Raw genomic sequence first — 23,933 nt, 5'->3', positions numbered from 1 at the left:
TTCGACAGCGGAGACAGTCACAGAGGCAAAACCCTGCATTGCATGTTGACGTTCCTGTTGAAGGGGATCACATGGCTCCTCCTGTTCAAGGTATGCATGTTGATGCTGACACTAGTGGGTCCATGGGGAATGTATCGTCCACACGACAGCACCTCCAGGGTGGAATCGCGGAACTGTGGGACATAAAAAAAAAAAAAAAACATAATCCCCCTGTCAGGAAATATATGAGCCCGTTTCACAGGCATGACATGCAAATAGGCCTCTGTATTTCTTGTGCGAATCTTGGTTCACACTCAGCCTTTGCATCTCAGCTCCACACTTTAGCTGCTTACCTGTTTGTTGCAGAGGAAGTAGATGATGGGATTATAGACAGGGCTGGTCTTGGCAAAGTACATGGGCATGGTTGCAAGCAGCGGAGGGATGTAGAGCTCAGGGTCCACGACCACTACCACTGAGAGCGCCGTGTAGGGCAGCCAGCAAACAAAAAAAGATACAATCATGGCCAGGACCATATTGATGGCGTGATCGTTCTCCTTGTGGCACGAACGCCCACCCTGGAGCTCCACACTCCTGTTCAGCTGCATGAGTGGAGAAACACATTTGACCCCTATTAAAAATTCATAACCTGTGTTTGTCTGTAGGTGGTAGATTGCAAACAGATGAGAATGGAGGTGTGAGTTTTAAAACATTGTTTTAATGGTGTAAAAGTGTGATAAACATGCCGACGCCGAACCCACCTTATCCATGGATTTGAGCACTTTGGAGTAACAGTAGATGATGACTATGACGGGGAGAATGAAGCAGAGGAGGGTGTAGAGGATGAGATAGCTGTAGTTGCTCCACGATCTTTCCTCCCAGGCCAGAGAGCAGGAGGTCTGGACTCCCTCGGGTCCGTAGGAGCTCCAGCCAAACAGCGGAGCCACGGCCCAAAACAAGCAGAATACCCACACGCATACGAGTCCGTTGAAGCTTCTCCGCATGCTCAGTTTAAAACCAGCTCTTGGTTTACACACCACGATGTAGCGCTCGTAGGCGAGCAGGGTCAGAGTGCAGAGGGAGACCAAACCTATGGTGAAAAGAGAATCTCAGCTCAAGGGTAAGTTTAAACATTTTGGGGCTTTCAAATGCATTTTCATAAATCTGTCTTAGGAAATTAAGTTTGTGAAACAGAAATTTCCCAAGCCAACTAGGCAAACATTTCATGAAAAGACCTGTGTTTACTCTAAATCCACATTTGATCCCCCAAAATCTAATGATTTGAAAGCTTTGAGGTGGACAGAAAAACTCCTCTCCTACTTTTCCCACAGTGTTATGCAGAGCTGATGTCTTTATCTCTAAACCTCATCCCTTGTCTGGTAAATACATCGTCTTTCCTTCTCAATCGATAGGTAAACCTTTAAATCACACAACTACCTGGTTTGACTTCTTCAAAAAGCTAAAAAAAAAAGCCCCAGAACCTAAATATTATAGTAAAGAGACAATCAATTCAGGGGTAAAGCATTTTATCCTCTCATCCTTCCTTTAATATATTATATATCACAAGCATTGTCAAACACATCTCCACTCACCAAAGTAATTGACTGCAAATCCTTGAAACACACAGGCCGTGCGGCCGATGAAGAAGTAGCCTTTGTAGTTGGTGATGGTGACGACCAAGGAGCCACACAGGCCTATCATGAGGTCAGACACGGCCAGGCTGAGGATGAAGACGTTCATCGGGTGTAGCAGAGACGGGTTCCTCAGCATCACGGTGATGACGAGGCCGTTGTTGAAAACTGTCAACACTGTATTGATGAACATGAGGAAGGAAAGTATGCTGAAACCAAACCGAGGGAAGATGGTGGGAGACACCGTCGCCATCTCGGCGAGGTTGTACGGAGGATGAGAGCTAGAGCTCCACGCGGTGCTGTTGCTGTCCATGACGCCCTAAATGAAGTCCAGGTGAAACCGCTGTGAGGCCAGAGGACTAAACCCTCAGACCCTGTGCTCAGCTCAGAACACAGCGTCACAGATCTTATCATTTCTGATCCCTCAGCTTTTCTTATTTCCAAGATCTCAGACTGTGCACCTGTCTGATAGAAAAGGCATCAACAATATGAGAAATTGGTCCGTAACACGATTTAGAGGTTTAATCCCAACAAACCAGCTGCTGTAATGGTAATTGGAATTACCATTACAGTTATTACCCAGGGATAAATTAGTGCTCAAAATCTATTTTCTAAATATGCCACGTTCCTTTTCCTTTTGTTGTTCACAGAGCAAATAACAAAGTAAATGGCACACCCTGGACTGCACACTCACTAAACACATACCTGCAAATTAAATCTGATTACAGTACAATTATCCAATCACATCAAGCTGTTCCACATTAATGACACAAGCACTAGGCTATAATCATTAAGCCATTTCCATTTTAATAAATAATGAAATAAAAATACACATCAGGACAAACACAACACAATCAAATGAATAAAATAAACCATGAGGTACTGTGTGGTCACTGATGGAGATGTATATGCTTTCCCTTTTTAACCTGTTCAACAGTAGATTCTAGCATGGGTGAGAGCAGTTAACATGTTTTCAGAAAAAAAGAAAAAAGAAAAGGGAGACAAATCCTTGAAACTCTGCACAGATCAAATAGCAACACACGTGCTAAATATAGCAACGGCACTCTATTTTCTCCCGACTAATATTAACATCTCTCATTTGCTTCGGGGAGACATACAGGCTGTGCCAAATATTATAAAAACATGAGAAAAAAATCTGACATCACAAGATCTCAACTCAAGGTGAAATTAAACTAAAGGCTTGACATAAATATATCAGGCTGTTACAAAAAAATATACACGGCAGTAACGTGAGCATGAGATTAAGGCAACAGAGTTTGTAATTCAAATGTCATATCTCAGTTTTAAACTTGCTGTTAGGACAAAAAAGGCAAAGATAATGTTTACAGATGGTGAAGAGTTCACAGCGTGACAGACTTGATGTATGACTGCCCCCTATTGTTTAAACTGTTGCATTATATTCGTCTAATCTTGCACCAAAATCGCTCTCTCCAATACACAACACACTCACAGGTTTGCACAGCTGGCCTTATGAGGACTTTGCATTGACTTCCATTCTTTGTGTGGACAGCCAAACCAGAACCTTATCCCTAACCATAGCCAGGAGCAATTCATGCCTAACCCAAACCTTAACCACCCCCAGTTCACATCTTACACTGACCTTCACCAGTAGCTCAGAAAATACATTTTGCCTCATTAGGACCAGGTATATGTCCTCATGAGGTCTACTGGTCCTGACAAGGTCAATGCACACACACAAGAGCTCACACAAACACAAACACACACACACGCATTCACGCGCGCGCAGACACACACACAAAAAAACAATCAGTCCCTTCAAAATAGAACCTATATATGCATATTAAAGTGTAGCTTTACATTCTGTGTTCTGTCATTTGTCTTAAAATCTACTAAATTCTGTGAAAATAAAGAAAACTAACTAGTTCTAACGTAATAAACATCAACACTTAATGTGATAGTTAGCAGTTATGCATGATCTAAAATGTGGCATGCATCTTCTACAATACCTTATTTCAAGTTGTTTAAAATCAGTAATAAAAATCCTTCATTCCTGTTAATTTTTTAAACAATCTCTTCTTTTCTCTCTCTCTCTCTGTCTCTCTCTTATCAGACGCTGCTTTGGTCCTGTGGTGCAGCGCGGAGACGCTCAGACCTTCAGGATGTCCTCAGGCCAGAAGGGGGACTCGTGCTGCAGAGGGTTACGGCGGGGGAAGAAGGTGTGCTGGAAGTCGTAGTTGAGCAGGCAGCTGATGGAGGCCATGTAGATGTCGGCAAAGCGTGACAGTCGGCGTGAGAAGTACGTGGGGTTGTGGTATGTGCGGAAAAGACTCCCAAACTGGGGGTTGAAGCTGTCCTTCGTCTGTGGCCTGCCATTAAAATACAGTCATAAGCATTTGGTTTAATCAGTTCTACAAGAGCTCAGTGTGTTATTGACCTGCTCAGGAATGTCAGAGTAATTATCTTTATTACCTCATTGCCTCTCTTTCTCTGATCCACTCCTCAACGACCGCTTGGGACGCAGGATCCCTGTGCACCTGCCCGGGAGAAGTGCGAAGAAGTTAAGCACATAAAGTTGAGATGCATAAATAAGGCAAGGAAGACTGAAACACAAGTCTCCTGACCTGCATCTGCTCAATGAGTCCAGTCAGTGCCTGTAGCCAGGTCATCATGTGCACATACTGCTCCGTGTTCATGATCTTGATCTCTTTCCTCAGCTCAGGGATGATGGCACCTGTTCTCCAGCCATGTTTCAGTGTTAGATCCTGCAGTGAAAAAGACCATGAAATCAGTGTTGAACATAGGAACATTGTGTACAGCATGATTTGTTTTTATTTGTTTGGCTGCTGTGAGGGATGCGTCTCAAGAAATATTACCATATAGGCTTCCACATGCCAGTGCAGTTCAAGAGTAAATACATTTTTCGTATATATTTTGTTAGGTCACCGTGTCCTTGGCCTTTGACCTTCCAAATCTAAACAGTTAATCTAGGAGCGTAAATGAACATTTGCACCACATTTGAAAGGAATCTCTCGAGGTGTCCCAGAGAAATTGTGTTCAAAAGGTAAAAGAATGTGTTTGTGAAATCACAGTGACCTTGACTTTCGACCTTTAACCACCGAATTTGAAGAGATTTCCTCAAGGATTTCTTGAGACATCCTGTTAATAATAATGGGATGAGCATACGTACAGGTGGACATCCTGAAAACATGCTGTCTCCGGCACAGAGTCATAAAAACAGGGGCCTTCATAAATGATTCAATCTAGTGTCAGGCTCAAGATATACAATGCAGTCACAGAACTATTGTATACTTCAGCACACAGCGCTCACAGGTCAACATACAGCCAATGCAGTTGAACACATCAGATCAAAGAAAATAGACTTCCAGCCTTAATCCCCCTGGTTGCAATTAATTGCCAAAATCCATGGTGAAGAGTAGCCCGTTAGGTGGCCAGGGCCGACAGTATCAGCATCATTAAAACCGAAGCACATCTGTTCCAGCAGACAAACCTGAGATCGAAAAACTACGTTGAAATGGAAAAGCGAAATGAGAATATTATTTTCAATTGTTCCCCTGTTCCCACCCCCGCGAGATGCCTCTACTCCGTTTCGACTTACGGTAATGATCTGGTCCCACAGCCACTGAGGGCGACTGTAAACTGAGAGTGAACTTCACACGCCGTGTTCCATCTCAATAAATAAGCAAGATGATATGTTTGACACCTGGCTGCCTGCCAACAGCGAGGGCATTTTGCCAGAAACGTAAAACTCTGACTTTCATTATGGCCATTTATAGCTGATCAGACACATGTATAAATATACACGTTGTTAGAGTGAATTGTTATGCAGTTAAAAAAAGAACACGATGCTGGTTTGTTTTGATGCAGATGTGGAGCAGCTGTTCACAAAAGGTAAAGGGCATGCCACTCTACAAGTGATGTCTGTCATTCTCTGAACAGCTACGGCAACTGTTGAATACATGAAGAAATCTCGTTCATCACATCTTCATTAAAATATCCAGAGGGGCTGTATCTCCCTCCAAACACATTCTGGAACTTTTCGTTTTGTCATTTTACGGCAGGTCGCCAAACACTGCAAATAAATCTCTGCCAATAAGAATCAAATCAAAAGGAAAACTCGACATAAACATGGTGTTAACTTGGAAAGATGAGATTCGAGAGCTTTTGCTGATGAGGGCCAACACCAGTGTCGATGTACAGTTAACAAACACACGTGCGTTCCACAGCAGACTCTATGCGTCATGTCCTGCTCCCTGCCTGCTCTACACTGACATCACTCCTCCCCTGGATGTTCCTGTTGTTCTGTACACATCTGAGCCGGAAAATCTCCTGCTGTGTTCTTCATAAGTGAAAGGCAAACTCAGCAAACACTACAGAGTACTGTGAGTTTTCATATTCATCCCTTTACTCTACATATGTGTGGATGCTGCTTACTGCCAAGTCGCTGTAGATGTGATCACCAAAGTACAGGACTTTGGATCCTCTCCAGCCGGTGAGTCTCAGGAACTCATAAAGGTTTCCCTACCATGATCAAACAACAAATAACAAAAGTCAACAAGGGTGCTTTTCATTGATGTTCATACTGGTGTGGTAATTGCCTAACACCACACCTGTTTGTAGATCTGCCCCTTTTCCAGCTTGTGAATCCTGTCCCACAGCAACGCACCTTGGTCTGTCACTCGCCTGAAAGGTCTACGAAGAGAAATGAACAAAGACAGATCTTAAACAGTATATTTATATATATATATATATATATATATATATATATTTATATAATATGATCTAATATATATATAGTAAGAGCTCTAAGGAACTCGTACACCTTTTATGTTTACACCATTGGTTTACACAGTGTTTAGGCCTACTAGTGACTGCTGATCGTGTGGTCCAGTGAGACCCCTAGTGGGCTAGAAGAGGCATAACATGGACATACAGACTTACTTTCTCCTGTCGTTGAAGAAACTGGGTTTGTCGGCCTGAACAATAACAACATCAAACAGGTCCCTCCAGTCCTTTCCTACAATGAAGTTCATTCCTCGGTCCCTAAGGAAGACAAACAATCCAGATTTCACCTCGTCAGCAGCATCTTGAAGCTCATCACGAGGGTACAAACACAAACAATCCACCTGATTCAGCACCATGCAATGATGATGCAAACATCAGCAATAATATGTCCATCTGCTACTGTGTTAGTGTGAAACTCAATGAAACTGCATTGCTGTTTTATATCTGGCAATCACATGTTTTGTTGCTGTGATGACTCAATGTGACTGATAACTAAACCCAGGACATTAAGGAAGTGGTTTAAGGTTGGCTAGACAGACCTGGGGCCTCATTTATAACCGTTGTGTACCCATAAAGCAGGGCCTGAAAGACCAACAGCGTTATTTGTGACTTTAGTTTTCATACAGTGTGTATGTGTGTGTGTGTCGTACTTGATGATACACACACAGGGTTAGAAGATATTATAAACTATTAATGACTTGGCTCTGCAGCTCCGCTGTTTAATGGAATCTGATCGTAATTTGCTCTAAGTTGTCTTGTATCTTTTCCAATTGAAGGTTCTTATGGAACAGTTCTGTCCCGCGAGCACAAAATCGTTGTCGGTTTAAATGTTAAGGATGAAGTGGATCAATAATCTGGCTTCAATTCACCACCTCATGTCTGCATCATCATTTTCCTGTCTCCAAAATGTTTGTACGCATGGGTGAGAGTTAACGTGGAAGTGAGCACATTCTCCCGTCAAGTAGTTTTTATAGACCCCAGTGTTTGCATGAGAAGTGGCGTCCGCAATTTTCAGGCCCTGTTTTGTGCGTACGCAACGGTTATAAATGAGGCCGCAGGCCATTTGGTGCAATCACAAGATCATCAATCAGACCCAGCAGAGGATCAGAGTCAGCAAGCGTGTCTCAATTCAGGGGCTGCATCCTTCGGAGGCTGCATTTGAAAACCGAATGTCTAAGACTCTGCGGCCGACAAATGCGTTCTTTCAGCACCTAGAAACGAAAGCCCCAACGGATATGTCCCGGCGATGCTATCCCAGATTATATTGCGCTTGAGTGACAAACAGTTTTTCAATAAGGTAATGGCGCTTGATTATCATGCTTTAATTCAACCGAACAGCCAACGGTACACCAAAGGCACTTAAAACTTTCTTGTCGTGTCTAACTGCCTCCTTGTTGCAAGGCGACAGCAATAAGGGGGGGAGGGGGGGGGGGACAGGCTGGTGACACCGATCACTGAAATCCTCTGTAGACCCAGACACTTATTTCAGTTGGGTCTTCAGAGCTTACGCAGCCCACGTAGACCACGTCCTCTTAGGTCGATAACTTATAATGAACTACGAATTTATTTCTAAGTCCTTTGATGTGTGTGTGTGTGTCTTTATGCCCATCCATAAAAGTGGGAGCGGCAGTTAAATATTTGTACACCAATAAATTAATTCACCGCGCAGCAAGCACCTGCACCCTGTTTGTTCACACTTACACAAAGTCAAAGGGACTGTTGGTGATGAGGAACATTTTCTTTCCACTCTCTGACAGCTTCTTCAGCACAGCATGGCTTTGCTCACCATAGCAAATGTATTTACCTGGAAAACAGAATGAGACAGAAAAAAAACGAATATATATATATATAATAAATACATATGTCTCAGCTTCACAATTCAAATTTTAACGTCATGGCAACAACTCACATGTCTCTGTATATATTTGTTTACATTAGTTCAAACAAAGTAATACAATCCATTACCAATATCTGCCTCCACAGCTCGGTACATAATGCCCTTGACGTGAACATCTCTAATGGCTTCCTGTGAAGAGGAAAAAAAGGTAAATGGCCGTCAGCGAGGAAGTTTTGACTTCAGCGACACAAAGTTGGTATTCAGCTCTCGTAGCAACACTTTGGTCTGTGTATAAACGCTTGACTTGGAAGCGTAAAGAAAGTGCATCACTGAATACAAATGAAAACAGACCCTGGAATCAATTTACTTTGTTGACACACTGAGAAACTTTGCACCACATTTTAAACTGATTATCTTGAGCTTTTTAGTCATTGAATTGAGATGGAGATTTAAAGGATAATTTATTGAAATAATTAAGCAAAAGAAAGGGTTAATACCGAGTAGTAAATCAGTTTCGGTAAGGAAAGAAAAAAAGATTAAGGAGAGTGTCCTTGAAAAGACAAGAGAGACACTTGTGAGTGAGAGAGTGCGTGTGTGAGGGCTTTTTAATGACAGCGATCTGTCAAACACGCTACGGTGTCACACAGAATAGATCGGACCGGCGTGACAGCTGCTCTCAGACGAAGAACACACACCGCTGATTTCTCGCTTCTCTCCCACTGAACCACCCGAGCCACCAGTGAACAGACACAGATGGCCAAAAGCTTGACTAAAAATAGACGCTGGTTTTCAGAGCTAAAATTAACATGAATGGCTGACGTGTCACGGGACACCGCAAACAAGTAAATACATTGTCTGGCACTTGTGGCTGGATTTTATTGGTTTTACACACACAGGCTGCTACCAGACTCAATCACAGAAAAGGAGAGCCATGCCGAGTCCTGAGCACTTATAAACAAAGGTAGATCCCACCTTCACGTCTTTGTAGAGATGGACTGGCTCGTAGTCGATGTTGTGCCTCATGAAGAAGTCATTGACGCAGGACAGGAGGTTCATCTCAGGCAGGGAGAAGATGTCCATGAACTGTTTCATGGTGTGGCCGTGGGAGCTCTGCAGGACAGTCATTCACTTCATAAATAAGATGTTGTTTTTTACTTGTGTTGATACAGACAAATGTAGGTGCTCCTCACCTTTCCATAGAAGTCGCTCATGATCTCTAGAGGTACGTGACAACCTTCATACATGGCAATTACTTCCTCATCGGAAACTGGATGCAGACCCCTGTAGGAAAAAGATGAAATATGAAAAAGTAAACAGAATTAGCCACTCTATCTGCAGTTTGTGGAACCTCCTGAGAACATCGCTAAAGAGAGAAAGCTATAAGATTCTTAGTTTTAACATTGAATGATTGCATAAACTATATATTGAACATGATTAACAGTTGCTATATGAGAAAAAACATTATATAAAATGATCATTTGATCCCACTGCCCCTGCTATAAAACACAACACAGTTACCTGTATACAGTTCCCTGCTGGATGTAGTGAAAAGCATCTATCTTCATTAGCAGCGCCTGTTGCAAAAGGGATTTCCTAAAAATATGCAAAATATATATATTTTTAAACAAATATTTCAGTTTTTTTGAGTTGGACCTTCTTACCTTTTGCACATCGTAGTGAAGTCCTCTCACTGCAAAATTTGGAATATACTCGTACTTCCGCAGACCCTCTGGATACTAATGCACGGAGGAAGAATTGTCAAAAGTTGACATGAGCTTTGCAGATAAAAGAAAACATACAGGAATGTATCATCCTCCTGTATTTACTGCATGAATGTGTCTGAAGTTACAGGTTGCAAAGAGTCAAACACTGCACACACCCTGTGGTTAGTGATAAGAATGTCCCGGGCTATGTTAAAAATCAGGGTGTGGAGGTGGCTGGAGTAGAAGGCGAGGGTATAGTCATAGTCAAAGCCGTAGATCTCGATGTCCCGCAGGCTCATCTCGTTGTTTGCAAAAATGGTGTTGGGGTTGACGGAGTTGGCGCAAATCGCTGGAATCAAATCTTAAAAGAGAGAAACGACACAGGTTACTTGGCAGTTGTGCAGGATTTTGACATGTTGCTATGACAGAAAGTCGGAACTTATTTAATAGGACGGAGGTTCATCTGATAACAATGTTTGTTGATGGCGATGGATATGTTCACAGTAGAAACACAACTTCCTAAAGATTATACGCACTTATGGATTAGTTGGTTGTAAACTTTGGGCAAGAGAAACTAAAACTGTGGTGGTGTGTGAGTTGCAAATTGTGATGTAGTCCATTTTTGTTACACTTACTAATTAGCATTTTATACCGGCTGCTAATTTTTTTATTCCAATTCTCTCTCAGGAGAGATTAATTAATAGTTATTTCAACAAATACGTGACATTATAAAAAGGTACGTTTCATTATATAAGGTTTGTTGTGTTTTTGTGATCACCTTTTATGCAAATTACTGTTAATAATATTTATGTAAGTTCTTGTCTTGTTTCTCTATTTTGAATTCCTTGTAGGATACATATTTAGATTTTCATAATAACCTCCCCCCCACACACACACACACACACACTCTAGAATATATGCAACAACTGCTGAGTAGAGCAACGTAACAACCTGCAGACACATCAGTAGACTTGAATCAACTAAACGTGCTTGTTGCAGGATCTTCAAAGGCAGTTTTATTTTTCCATGGCAGCTGCATTATGTTTACAGGATGCTGCAGATCTGTCCATCCCACCTAAAGCATCACAGTCTATAGCTTAATGTGTGTTGCATGTGGTTTTGTTGTTCGACAGGCTGCTGACCTGAGTCTATGGAATTAGCGGCTGCATTAGTGAGCTGAAAACATGAGTCACGACAGAGTGATAAGACAACAACAGATCCCTGCAGTGCTGTGTCTGCATGATGTGTTTGATCGGAGTTCCTACCTTCCGTCTGCTTCTTGGTCTGATTGTAAACAGACCACAGTCTCTCCGTCATGTCCTGGCCGTTTGAAGAGGAGCTGCTGCGACACACTGATGCTCCGTGCTGCTGCTGCTGCTGCTGCCGTGACAGGAGCTGGACCGAACCGAAACTCCGTCTCAATGAGCGGGAGCTGGAGGAGAAGGGCCGCTGGTGGGAACCCTGCATGACGCTGCAGAAGACGGCGGTCCTGTGGAGACACTCCCTGTGTCTGAGAAGGGACAACAGGGGCAGGGACAGGGGCGCCATGTCGGTGAGATACGAAAGGCGGCCCGGGAGAGAATCACTGTGAAGTCCCGGGAGAATGCACGTGGCTCTGAGCTCCTTCGTTACCAGAGTGTCACTGCACCACGTCACGTCCGTGTTTGGCAACGTGACAAATCCACAGCCAATCAGCGTCTCAGAAACTGATGCGCGGACAGAAACGCTTCCTGCTTTTCCACTAATCAGCTGAGCCAGTTATAATAATAATAATAATAATAATAATAATAATAATAATAATAGTAAAAATGATAATACAAATAATAATATAAACTAAGCTTTCTAGGACACAAGTTGGGACAAAAAATAGTTATTTTAAAGCATGTTAAATCATCCAGTATCTAAAATCCAAAAATATGAAAGTAACCTTTAAGTAAGGCTGTCAAATATATGTAGTAAAGTAGAAAATACAATAGCTTTCTCTGAAATGTGAATCAAAAAAAGCATTGAATGACACAGACACACACACACAAGAAATTGTTACCATCTTCTTCCTATGTTTAGTTTCTCATGGAAATGAGCAGGTAATCCAATCCTTAATGTTAATCTAAATGCGGTGTGGCCTAGGATGTAGAGCGGTCGTTTGGTCTCGGAGGTAGAGTGATCTTTCTCCAACAAGAAGGTTGGAGGTTCAAACCCCACTCTTCCCCATCTGCATGCTGAAGTGTCCTTGGCAACATAATGAACCCCTAAATTTGGCAAAACTTCAACAACCTATTCATTGCACAAAATCATAAACTATGTAAATTGAAAAAATTAAATAAAATAAATCCTGAGCAGTCCGCTTCTTCGCAGGATGTCTATTGATGCCATACGCAAGTCTCTATGACCTTCTTATCCATAGAGTGGATAAGAAGGTCATAGAGACTTGCGAGTAGGCGCTACCCCCACTAATGTGGGCACTCCCGAGCTTCTACGACCTTCGGAAGGGAAAAACCCAATTTGTGCAATCATGGTAAACAGGGAGGTCCTGAACACAGGCATATCAGTCTCTCTCTGAACTTAGTGATTGTTTTTACAGTACTCTGAAGTATCCTGAAATGATCTATTCCACAGTGAAAATGTTGGACTTAAGCCTCGTGTTGTCCCTGCTTCCCCATGCTGTAGGCTGTGAGCGTTTGGATACTGATTTAACTAACCACACACACACACACAAACACACACGCACACACACGCGCAAGAAGGGCAATAGAAAAGCGAACAGCCCTTGCAGATGTATTTGTCACACCCGCGGCACTTTGCGTAATTTTTACAGTCCTTGTTCCTGGGGCATATCTGACACCTCTTCCTCTTACTCACCGCAAGCGGGGCTGCCACGGATGTTCCGGCGGCTGCGACGACCGGGGCTAGACAGGAGGCCGGACAATCCCTCCACGCGATGTACGGAGCAACGAGAGCCTTTCCCAGCTGCTCGAGGAAAACCCTCCGCTTGTTCCGCTTGCCCGGCCTCCTCTCGCCATATCACGAAGGCGTTGTAGGAAGATACGTCGAGGATGTTGTGGAAGACGACCGGGGGCCAGCGCATGGTCATCCTCCTGCAGCTGTACGTTCTGATCACCTTGTCCAGGTTGTCCACGCCTCCTTTGTTGCGGTTGTAGTCCAGGACCGGTTTGCCATCCATGCGGTCGCTGCCGTCGGTCTCCGAGTGCCGCATGCTCAGGAGCACCACATTCCTGTTTTTCTTCCTTGGGACGTAAGACACCAGAGTGGCGTGAATAATATCGACAATATATTCAGGGGAGAAGAAGAAGAAGAAGAAGAAGAAGAAGAAGAAGAAGAAGAAGAAGAAGAAGAAGAAGACCTCCACCATCATGTGGTGCTTCGAGTGGCTGGTCAAAACCCACGCGGCTGGTCCCCTTCTGTACTCCCTGTACACACAGGACTGTGTGGCAACACACGGTTCAAACATCATCCTTAAGTTTGCAGACGACACCACCATCCTAGGTCTCATCTCCAACAACGACGAGACCGCCTACAGAGATGAGGTTAGAGGCTTGGAAACATGGTGCCAAGGGAACAACCTGTCTCTCAACGTTTTCAAGACCAAGGAGATGATCGTTGACTTCAGGAAGCTGCAGAGGGGGGGTCACGGACCGTTACACATTGATGGAGCTGTAGTGGAGAGAGTCTCCGAATTCAAGTTCCTCGGTGTGTTCCTCACGTATGACCTGACCTGGTCCAAACAAGCGGACTCTGTGGTCAAAACTTCACAAAAGCGTTTATACTTCCTGAGGAGACTCAAGAAGTTTGGCATGGCTGCAAAAACACTTACAAACTTCTACAGGTGCACCATTGAGAGCATCCTCTCAAGCTACATTACTGCCTGGTTTTGTAGCTGCTCCGCTGCTGATCGCAAGGCCCTGCAGAGGGTGGTGAAGACAGCGGAGCCCATCATCGGCTGCCATCTCCCTTCCGTGCAACTCATCTACAATACAAGTTCTCTGAGAAAAGCACGGAAGATCATCAAGGACCACAGCCATCCAGGCTGTGGACTTCTCACACTGTTGCCGTCTGGCAGACGTTACCGGAGCATCCGAGCACGGACTACCAGACTCACAAACAGCTTCTACCCCCAGGCCATCAGGCTTCTGAACAATCAACATTGACCCCCTTAATAGTCACCATGTACATTCTGCTCCCACACTCATACAAATACAATTACTCCACATTTATTCACTTTATTTAATATTACCCACTCCTTCACCCTTTAAAATGCTGCTTCATTTGACTTTGACTTGACTATGTTATATGTATACATATATTCATATTCATATTATTTAATTTAATATTCCATTCACCCTGTAAACTACTGCTTCACTTGACTACATTATATGTAACGATGATGTGATGCTATATGTTATGTTAGATAGCATGTTTTTTTTTTCTATCCTCTGAAACAGTCACCATGCACATTCTGCTCTCCGAAATCATACAAATACACTTACTTCACATATACATATCTTATTTAATATTCCCCACTTTTTCACCCTGAAAACTGTTGCTTCATTTGAATTTATTTGACTATGTTATATGTTACACATATATTCATATTACTTAATTTAATATTCACTTGACTGTGTTATATGTTATATGTTACAATGTTATGTTATATGTTATGTTACATAGTATGTTATTTTTTTTGTAATTTTGTAATCCATGACTGTAGGACAGCTGACCAATCACACAGGCCCCACTCTTTTCCCAGTTCACTCTTGCTGTCGTAGCCTTCGCATATAATGCCAGACTGCCCTCTAATTCTTGTATGTCTCCCTGATCCTGTACAAGGTTTACATCGTAGTCCTGAGCCGACACAGGAGAGGTTTGATGGCCACGCTGTAGAGCTGGCCTGAGATTGGACATCCTTGCCTGATCCCTCTTTGGACTGGTAGCGGTCTGCTCAGTCCTCCCCCCACCTTCACCACACAAAACGTATCATTATATAATAATTTCACCCAGGACAGAAAATGCTCCCGACCACCAAAAGCCTGCAGTGTGGCAAACAGGAATGAACCATCGACACGATCACAGGCTTTTTCCTGGTCAATGGAAATAATGCCAATATTAATGTTATATGTTGCACACAAATCAAAAATGTCTCTCATTAAAAACAAATTGTCCTGCATTGACCTACCTGGTACACGATATGATTGGTCAACACCAATTAACAATTCCATAAAAACCTTGAATCTATTTGCTAAAACCTTAGATAACACCTTATAGTCACTACATAAAAGAGAGACGGGTCTCCAGTTCTTCAGCAGGGTTAGATCTCCGTTCTTTGGCAGGAGTGATATGACCGCCCGTCTGCAGGAGGCTGGAAGAAGCCCTTTCCCAAATGCCTCCTTCAGGACATCAAGCAGATCCTGTCCCATACTGTTCCAGAAATGTTTTTAAAAAATCTGCTGGTAATCCATCCAACCCTGGTGCCTTGCCTGCAGCCATCTGAGATACAGCAGTGGTCAGCTCCTCCAGCGTGATGTCGGAGCCCAGGATGTCTCGCTCACCTGGACTCAGCTGTGGGAGGTCCTGCAGCAACTCGGCCACAGCTTCACCGTCACACTCCTCTGCCCCAAAAAGGTCGGTATAAAACTCCTTGACTTGCGTGTCTCCTCCTCATCTCGGGATGTTATATTCCCATCCGGCAGCCGGAGACACATCGGCCACGGACCTTTCCAGGTTAAAAAAGAAAGTGGTAAGTGCGTCTATTAGTAGAGGAAATAAGGGGAACAATCGTTCATTTTGTGATACAAGCATGACATTTGGCATAAACATTCTTCTGGGTAATCTCTTTAACTTTAGAATGGGAGCCATCGAAAAATCCAATACGGCGGTCATTTTTCAAGATGGCCGCCAAATCATCAAGTCATAACTATATTTCTTGCATATTTGGGTAAATATTTCTTATATATTTCATATATTGTGATAGATAGATAAATCTTTTTTTGTTATTTTGTCATTTTTATGTTGTATTTTTTTATTTTATTTGTCATTTATGTTGATTTTTTAACGATTTATACAAGCGATTACTTGGCTAGAATAAGTCTGAAAATGCAATTGTTTCAGTGTCAAGTCAAAAGACCTTCATTGAGCCTCAAACATCTCAGTGACATTCACAGCTGCACAAGGCTGTACAAGACAGAGTCAGACGAAAACATTTGCACCTGCCATTAGTACAGCTGTTTTTGCATGAGCATTTTGCGAATTCCTGGCAACTTGCAGCGATTGGTGGAAGTGTTGTCCAGTTCACCAACCACTTTTGTCCTTCCAGTTTCCATCCCCAATCTGCAGGAATTGGTAAAACTGGTTGAGTGACAGTTGCTTGGCCCCAGACAGCTCCTGCTTGGTAGGCTGCACGTTTAATGTGTTCCTTGAGGGCTGCACTTGTTGGTGGTATGGCATCATATGGCCTTTGCTTCCGAGCGAACAGATGCAGTCGAGCATCATTCGCAGATGTGGCTGCACTTGATCGGTCATACATTATGACCACAAATCTCTCCAGCATTTGGAGGTCATCATGATCAAAGGTTGTGGGCCAGTGACTGAGCTTGGTAAATGTCCGTGACACTTCATCACACACATTCTATGTTCGCCATATAGATTTCTTAGCCTTGCCACGGAATGCAGACATAACGTCACACCCACTAAATGCATGGAAAAATGGTAGGCCACTGGATCTTTCTGGCCCAATTCTTGAAACGATGTCATGGATTGGAATCCATCGTGAATGCGCTCCCTGACCAAAAGCAATCCACAGCTTCTTCAGACCTATTGCTTTGAAGGATTGGAAGCAGGATATTGCTATAATAATAACATCAGTGTTGTTTGCTTTGATTGTCACTGTGCTACTTCCATTTGCTGTTGCATGTCGCATATGGACGAATATTCTCGTATCTGCCTCTTCTTGGGAGCATTGGGCCAGGTCTGAAGATTCTGTGATTTCACTCTTGTTGCTGACTATCTCTTCTCCGTTTGTCACCACAATAGTGCTTTCTGCTACTACTTGACATATTTTGCTTGCCAGAAAGCTAAAGAGTTCAGTCTTGTTGTCATCATCTCGTAGGAAGTTTTTCCAGTTTGATGGAGCCTTACTAGATTCTGTTACCCTTCTTCTAATGGCCTTCCCACGTTGTGCTCTGGTTTCTGACTTCAGGCTGGACTTCTTGTAAACATCGAAGACTATTTCAACTCGCTTGTACTTCGAACAATATGCCTGTACCTTAGAAAGGATGTCCTCGGCAGCATAGTCCCTAAATGTTTTTGATCCACGTGGAGGGTTTGCATTGATGAAGGCTGACCCATCAATAATGATAGTGTCAGCCTTTGGCTCTACATCAGGCTTGGCGATTCCAGATTCCAGTATGTGCAGAAGTTCTGACTTCTGGGATGAGTGAAGCATTCCATTATCACTCAGGGAAGCAGGAGCTGACTGGTTTTCATGCATGAAGAATTCTTCCAAGTCACACTGCCTTGTCTGGCAAAAGTGTTGTGAAAACAAATGACAATCTGATTTCAGGGCATTCTCCTTGGAAACAATGGTAGGAGCTTTAGGCTTGAAGAAAGTGTAGTAGAAAAATTAACTAAAGATGCTTAACAAACCATTTTGTATTTGGATAGGAAGTTTCTGCAGCCTTGTAAGAGACATTTATGACTAGTATTTACATACACCAAATGTTTAAGACTTGAGCTGTTTTATGGTTGGCACTGATAGTGTTGAAATACGGTGAGACCATTTGTTACTTAATTACCCATCAAAGGAAATAGTGTATGTCTTCTTATCACCTAAAGAAACACATGTGAATCAGCTGCTAATTTTTAGATTCCTCTCTTTCCCCCACCCATGTATCCTTCCTGGATTGGTTCAGAAGGACAGCCCTAAATCCTCCTATATAAGATCTGTGTTTTTGACTGTTCTTCATCCTCACTCTGAGACCCTTGTGGTTTCCATGTGTTGATCCTTTCTGCAGAAAGCCCCTTATTAAATACACGTAGATAACTTTGTTGTTTCCAGCCTCTTGTATCTCCAGATTTCCATCACAATTTGGTGTCAGAAGTGGGGTCGCACGTCTGGACGGATCTGGACTCGGGTCAGCGGTTGACTGATCATCTTGGAAAAAAGTTTCCAACCTTAACCTCCCCATACGGTTGAGATGCAGGGACTAATACCCGAGTCCCGGATCGTCTCAGCGCTGCGATCTATCTGGTGAGAATCTGAGATTTCAAGTGTAATATATACCAAGCAAACATAGTGTTACAGAGAAGTTGGTCTAAGAGGAACGGGATCCTCAAGACAGGTGAAAGCCCTGTACATTTTTAACCAAGGTTTAGAAGAAACCTGGAAGGTAGACTGACGAGGTACCTGAAGGAGTTGTTTCGACTGCAACCACAGAGAGGACATAATACTGAGTGTATTTGCATTGTGTCAGGCAACTCAAAAAAGACGCGCGCTATGTAGAGAACTTCTTTAAAGCACTATGATTTGTGTTGGTTAGGCAGGATATTTGAAAGTGTATTAAAAAAAAAGAAAAAAAAAAAAAAGAAGAAGAGATGAATTGAGAAACTAACAGCAACCAAGTAATTACAAGAAGAAATTACTATTGATTATATAATATAGGAGGTATTACATTATTTTGATGATGTTTATATTATTAAGTTTCCTATTTGCTCCTAATGATAGCGTTTAGGAGATTGATGGATACTATACGTCACTAATACTCAAAATAAAAACAATTATTTACATTGATAAAGGAAAAAATAATAAGATTTGGATAATGGAACTTAATTGAGTAGTCCTTTTAGGAACTTCATGTGAACGAACTATGGTGACTCAGCACTAAGTCTCATATAAGTGTGAATGAGGAATGAAGATGTGGCTTTCCAGCTGGGGGTAGTTTTAGTGTAAGGAATGTGGTTAGAAGAAAAATTGCATCAAAGGGATAGAAAACATACTGGCAGGGACAGATAACACCTCACAAATGTCTCAGTGTCTCCAAATGCAGGTTTCCGACCTCGACTCTTCCCCGCCGACAAGAAGACAACCAGAACAACACCAAGCTCCACCAGAGGTGGATGTTCCACAGGCAGGAGCCCAGGCTCCAAAACAACCTCTTCCAGTTAATAACGTTCCAGACCCACAACTCCTCTCTTCACCTCGCACCCAACAAGTGGGCAGTATGGACCGGGACAGGATCCAGCCCAAATCCCGAATTGTTGAAGTGACCTGATGTTGCCAGCCTGTTAAAAACGTACAGGCATCAAGTGGGACTCAAGAAGAGCTTAATAAAAACCCATGCAGTTCATGCGAAGAAGAAGAAAAAAAGAGAGACTGATCTGCATAAAACCTCACTGACAATGTTCACAGGTACATCGCGGATGCAGAAGAAGAGGATTTCAAGGAAGAAGAGGAGACGGCATGTGGAATGAGGATTGGGACATTTGTTTTCTCTGTGGAGAGAAGGGACATTGGGCAAAACAAAAAAAAAGAATTGCCGAAGAAACAACAACTTTACAAAGCTGATGGAACCGAGGCAGGGATGGAGGAGAGGGAGGAACCAGCAGCTTTGACCAATGAACGAGACCGTGAGGAACCTCACACATCAGGAGGGTGAATGCATCACACCAACACAAACACTTATCATAGAAGTTAATGATTGTTTTTGTTTTTTAGAAAAGAAAGACAAACTACTGATAGGAACACATGTTGAATATTAATGAGATGTATATGTTCGTATGCCAACGCACACACTCACAGTGCTAGGGAAAGATAATATATTCCTTATTGTTTAAGGAGCAACATATTCAGTCATCAACAGTGATATGTTTGACAAACATCCTAAAATGAGCGAATGAGTTGTTAGATCTGTGTTAGATTCAGGAAGTACCGTGGTTGAAAATTAATGACTCCCTTTATATGAGGTGATATTATATAATATGAGGCATCATTGAAAAATTCAAGAGTTAATTTTTTTATATATCCTCATGTTGTCCAAATTAACATGATGGGAAGAGATGTAAAGAGTCTTTTGGATATTTTTATAGTTTCCACCCCATCAGGAGTCATAGTGATCCGAACGGCTGATCTGGATCCACCACAGATTTACACGTGCATGAAGAGTAATGCTGCTACACTGCTATATGAGTATTAATGGAAGCTTTGTTGATCAGTTGTCACATCAGTCAATAATGATCTAGTGGACAGGGCAAATTCAGTCACATTAAGAACATCCAAAAGATGTACACTGCACTCAAACACAAAGGGAGAGATGCAGGTTTTGAGAAAAGATGGTTTAGAGATAGTTGTACAGAAAGTTGTGTGAAAGATAATTTAACACTAGATTTCATGTTCTTGAATGAACTTAGATAAGCTGTTTCTGTAGTCACCCTCTCAGTTCCTTCACAGATGTTCAGAGGATGCTTTCCTTTTTGGAAGTTCCTAGTTCACACTCACATGACTTGCTGTCAAAAACAAAAATGATGAATGGCAAGACTTGGGACCGTGGATACAAAAATGTGTCAATGCTGACATTTGGGAAAAGATATCAGATCCCATGGTTAAGTAAAATCTATTTTTGAAAATAGTGTTTAACATGGGGTGTGGGTGGGCCCTGAGGAGAAACTTTGTCTGCCAAAAATGTCTGTTTCCTCATTATGCAAAGTTTACTAAAACAAAGGATCGGTGAAGAGGGGGCAGGGGTGACCAGCACAGCTGTTGAAAATAGGTGCTTCGGAGAATCACATAATACACACACCGCCGAGAAGACGACAATGGAACACCAACCTCCGTGGCATCGCTTCAGTCAGCTGGATCTAAGTGGCAGTAGAGGAACATTCAAGCCAATCTCCCAGGACAGTCAGTTTTTGTGGGTTTCAGGCATCCTGTGCGATATGATGATTTGTTTTCCTTCAAAGCTAAAGAAAGTGTTTGCTCGTTTGAACATGCCACACTTCTATTTCGCACCTAGAATGTGATGTTGTTGTGTTGTCTGTTTAGTATGCTCTTATCATTCCTTCCTCCCATTTAAAGACGCATACCGTTAACGACAAAGGCAGTTTGTTTTACACTACTGTGATGATGATGGTGAATTGATGTATTTGATTTTTCATTCTCATATGTTGTCAATAAATGACAAAAAGGAGGGAAATGTAGTAGAAATATTAACTAAAGATGCTTAACAAACTATTTTGTATTTTGATAGTAAGTATTTGCAGCCTTGTAAGAGACATTTATGACTAGTATTTACATACACCAAATGTTTAAGACTTGAGCTGTTTTATGGTCGGCACTGATAGTGTTGAAATACGGTGAGACCATTTGTTGTTACTTAATTACCCATCAAAGGAAATAGTGTATGTCTTCTTATCACCTAAAGAAACACATGTGAATCAGCTGCTAATGTTTAGATTCCTCTCTTTCCCCCACCCATGTATCCTTCCTGGATTGGTTCAGAAGGACAGCCCTAAATCCTCCTATATAAGATCTGTGTTTTTGACTGTTGACGTAGATAACTTTGTTGTTTCCAGCCTCTTGTATCTCCAGATTTCCATCACAAAAGCAATTGGATTCCACTTGATTGCTTTGTAAAATGCTGATTAATTGTGATTTTTCAGTCCTTCCATAAAGGTCTTGAACTGTTCCTTTCCATTTGTGTGGTGAACAATGACCATTGTTGCATTGGATGGTCAGCAATATCCTTTGTGTCCAAGACCATTAGATCAGATGAATCCTCTAGGAAAGGATTGCCACATGCCTGAAGAACTCTGTGAAGAGCATCCAGTTTCCCAAAGAAAGACTTTTGAGCACTCAGACCTTGCTCGTGATGCTTGGTGGCTGCTGTTGCATCCTTTCTAATGGATGCAGCCTCATTTTCAGCAATGATGTAGCTTATTTCTGGCCCAGCAACCATCCATCGTCTCAGAGCAGCAGGATTCTCTGTGAGTCCAATAGCTCCACCATCACCCTTGATAACTGCATTGTTTTGCTCATGAGCCTGATCTATGGCTATTGCTGAAAATTCTCTCTCAGATTTATGCACCACAAAATGTCCCCTGTGAAACTGTTCAGCAACTTGAGGATGTTTCTCATCGATTGTCATCATGTCTTGAAGATGGATTGAGAGCCAACGTGCATAATTTACATTATTGTTTGGGAAGAAATAAGGGATCAGTTCACAGAGTGCTACACAATACAGACTAAAGTTTGCTTCCCTGAAAGATCGGACCAGTGTGAATGTTGCTAACTCCATGTTCAAAACAAGGTCCCAAAAATGGAATTGTGGACTGTTTGGTCTTGCTTCCTTACACCAATCTTCAAAGCTCATAGGTTGAGATGTAACAGAGCAATACTCTTGATATGCTTTTCTTCTTCAGCCTGTACAAACTGCAAGCAGTGATCTGGTGTACTTGCCGGGATTTTGTAATGTGTGAGGCGGTCAGAAATTATTCTGCTGAGCCAGATGATGCAACAGCTGCTTCATCAAGACAGCTTGTCCACCCACTTTCCTTCAGTAGCATCCCCACTATTTTAGAGCTGCCATCTCAATGTGGAGCCCCCCAAACATCACCACAAACTTGTCTTCTCCATGTTCTTCTGGCCACTGCCATTGGATCTGTTTAGCCAAAGCATAGAGTGGTTGGTAAGCTGCAACAACTGGTTTCTGTCCAGGATTTAGGAAAGCAGTTGTCTCACGGATTTTCCCCATGGTATGTTTGACTGTGGCTACACAATTTGCTTTATCTCTGAGCAGGGGCAGTAAGGCGCTGATGCTGACATTAAATGCCTTGGCCTCGTTTTTATGATGCATGGTAAGCTGACCAAGTGATGTTGATAGCACCACCCACCTCTTCAGTAAGAAATACTTCATCCAACCAGGCATATTCTTCTTTCAAGTGTGATCTGATTAAATCGGGGGCTGGAAAATGTGGGGCTTCTATTGATGGAGGATTTGGTTTTTGGACCATATATGCTGGTCAGATATTGTTATATGCTTTAGGAAGCTCAGGAACACCTTTTGCCTTTTTTGTTCCATCAGTCAGTTTGAGTGGATCACGCTCTTCCCCTTCCCCTTCTGTATTTATGTGCTGGAAGACTGATACACTAGTGCCATGGAATGATGTACTTGCTGTTGTGGCAGTTGGGTTGTGGTCGATATTATCTATTGCAGAAGTTGTGAACAACCCTTTCTTCAGGATTGGTGGGCAAACAACACCATCTTCGACATACTTAGCCACAACGGCTTCTCCCAGTTGGGCAGAGATTTCTAGAACTCGATGGTATGGAATACTTAGACCATTCTTATCAAGCATATCAATGAGATGTCGCTTTCTGGTTTTGCCAAAGACACTCAAGCCCATATACACCGCAAAAGGTGTCTCACGATCTTTTGATTGTCGGTGAGTTTGAGCACCCTCCTTGTACTTGTCAAAGCAGTTATATTGCAATAGCTGCGCAATTGCAATGTCAGATTTGGATGCCCAATGTTCAAGTTGTGATTTGATGTCTGAACCATGCTCTATCATGCTAAGAAATTGAAGGAGTAATGGTGGAACAGCACCATCAGTGTCACCTTCCAAAAATGACTCAAATGTCGACTTATGTTGCAACATTTCACGTCGTAGCATTGAAGCAACCTTAGCCAAATTAATAACGTCATTGTACTTGCTTGTCTCTGCCAATATTGTGCCTACATCGTTCTTGAAGGCCATCAGGATGTCTCGCCCTTGTTTATGAGCTTCCAGATGTAGAATGTGCGATATCAGTTGGTCTTTCAGTCTTGTAGAATTCACATCTATTGCTTCAGAACCTAGATGTTCTAGCCGCTCCTTGTTAAGGTGAACAAGGTCTGCAAGCCTAAAGATAGGCGGTTTAGATTCTTCACTAGCTATTTTTGTCTCGCACATGTAGCTGACTAACTCAGAAAAAGCAATTGGATGTGCTTCCTTCTTGTG

General features: G+C 42.5%; 2 protein-coding genes across 2 annotated transcripts; both read right to left on the bottom strand.

Moving 5' to 3' along the window:
• parietopsin lies at window positions 1–1,920 on the bottom strand. Its single transcript, XM_062389299.1, has 4 exons — window positions 1,569–1,920; window positions 738–1,066; window positions 333–578; window positions 1–173 (listed from the first exon to the last, which is right to left on the bottom strand). Exons 1-4 carry the CDS (start codon window positions 1,918–1,920, stop codon window positions 18–20), a joined length of 1,083 nt encoding a protein of 360 aa, XP_062245283.1. The 3' UTR covers window positions 1–17.
• A 474-nt stretch (window positions 1,921–2,394) lies between these two features.
• On the bottom strand, window positions 2,395–11,554 carry nt5dc3 (5'-nucleotidase domain containing 3). Its single transcript, XM_062390531.1, has 14 exons — window positions 11,198–11,554; window positions 10,109–10,293; window positions 9,891–9,965; window positions 9,748–9,803; window positions 9,420–9,510; window positions 9,202–9,339; window positions 8,358–8,418; window positions 8,094–8,196; window positions 6,549–6,650; window positions 6,218–6,299; window positions 6,042–6,128; window positions 4,211–4,351; window positions 4,059–4,123; window positions 2,395–3,955 (listed from the first exon to the last, which is right to left on the bottom strand). The coding sequence occupies exons 1-14, from the start codon at window positions 11,478–11,480 to the stop codon at window positions 3,736–3,738; spliced, it is 1,689 nt and encodes a 562-aa protein (XP_062246515.1). The 5' UTR covers window positions 11,481–11,554; the 3' UTR covers window positions 2,395–3,735.
• Window positions 11,555–23,933: the final 12,379 nt, after the last annotated feature.

The sequence above is a fragment of the Platichthys flesus genome, chromosome 6 (assembly GCF_949316205.1).
Source record: "Platichthys flesus chromosome 6, fPlaFle2.1, whole genome shotgun sequence".
In the NCBI taxonomy this organism is placed as follows: Eukaryota; Metazoa; Chordata; class Actinopteri; order Pleuronectiformes; family Pleuronectidae; genus Platichthys; species Platichthys flesus.
The sequence above is the reverse complement of the archived record's forward strand: the minus strand, read 5'-3'. Positions and strand labels throughout refer to the sequence as shown.

Bases quoted from the DNA above. Each gene is read 5' to 3' on its own strand.
- nt5dc3 (XM_062390531.1), bottom strand. From the start codon at position 11,480: ATGGCGCCCCTGTCCCTGCCCCTGTTGTCCCTTCTCAGACACAGGGAG. The intron at 9,804-9,890 runs GTAAGAAGGTCC...CTTTTGCAACAG, and splicing joins TTCACTACGATGTGCAAAAG to GCGCTGCTAATGAAGATAGA. The intron at 9,340-9,419 runs GTGAGGAGCACC...ACTGTCCTGCAG, and splicing joins TGAGCGACTTCTATGGAAAG to AGCTCCCACGGCCACACCAT.
- parietopsin (XM_062389299.1), bottom strand. From the start codon at position 1,920: ATGGACAGCAACAGCACCGCGTGGAGCTCTAGCTCTCATCCTCCGTAC. The intron at 579-737 runs GTGGGTTCGGCG...CCACTCATGCAG, and splicing joins TGCTCAAATCCATGGATAAG to CTGAACAGGAGTGTGGAGCT. The intron at 174-332 runs GTAAGCAGCTAA...TATGTCCCACAG, and splicing joins ACTTCCTCTGCAACAAACAG to TTCCGCGATTCCACCCTGGA.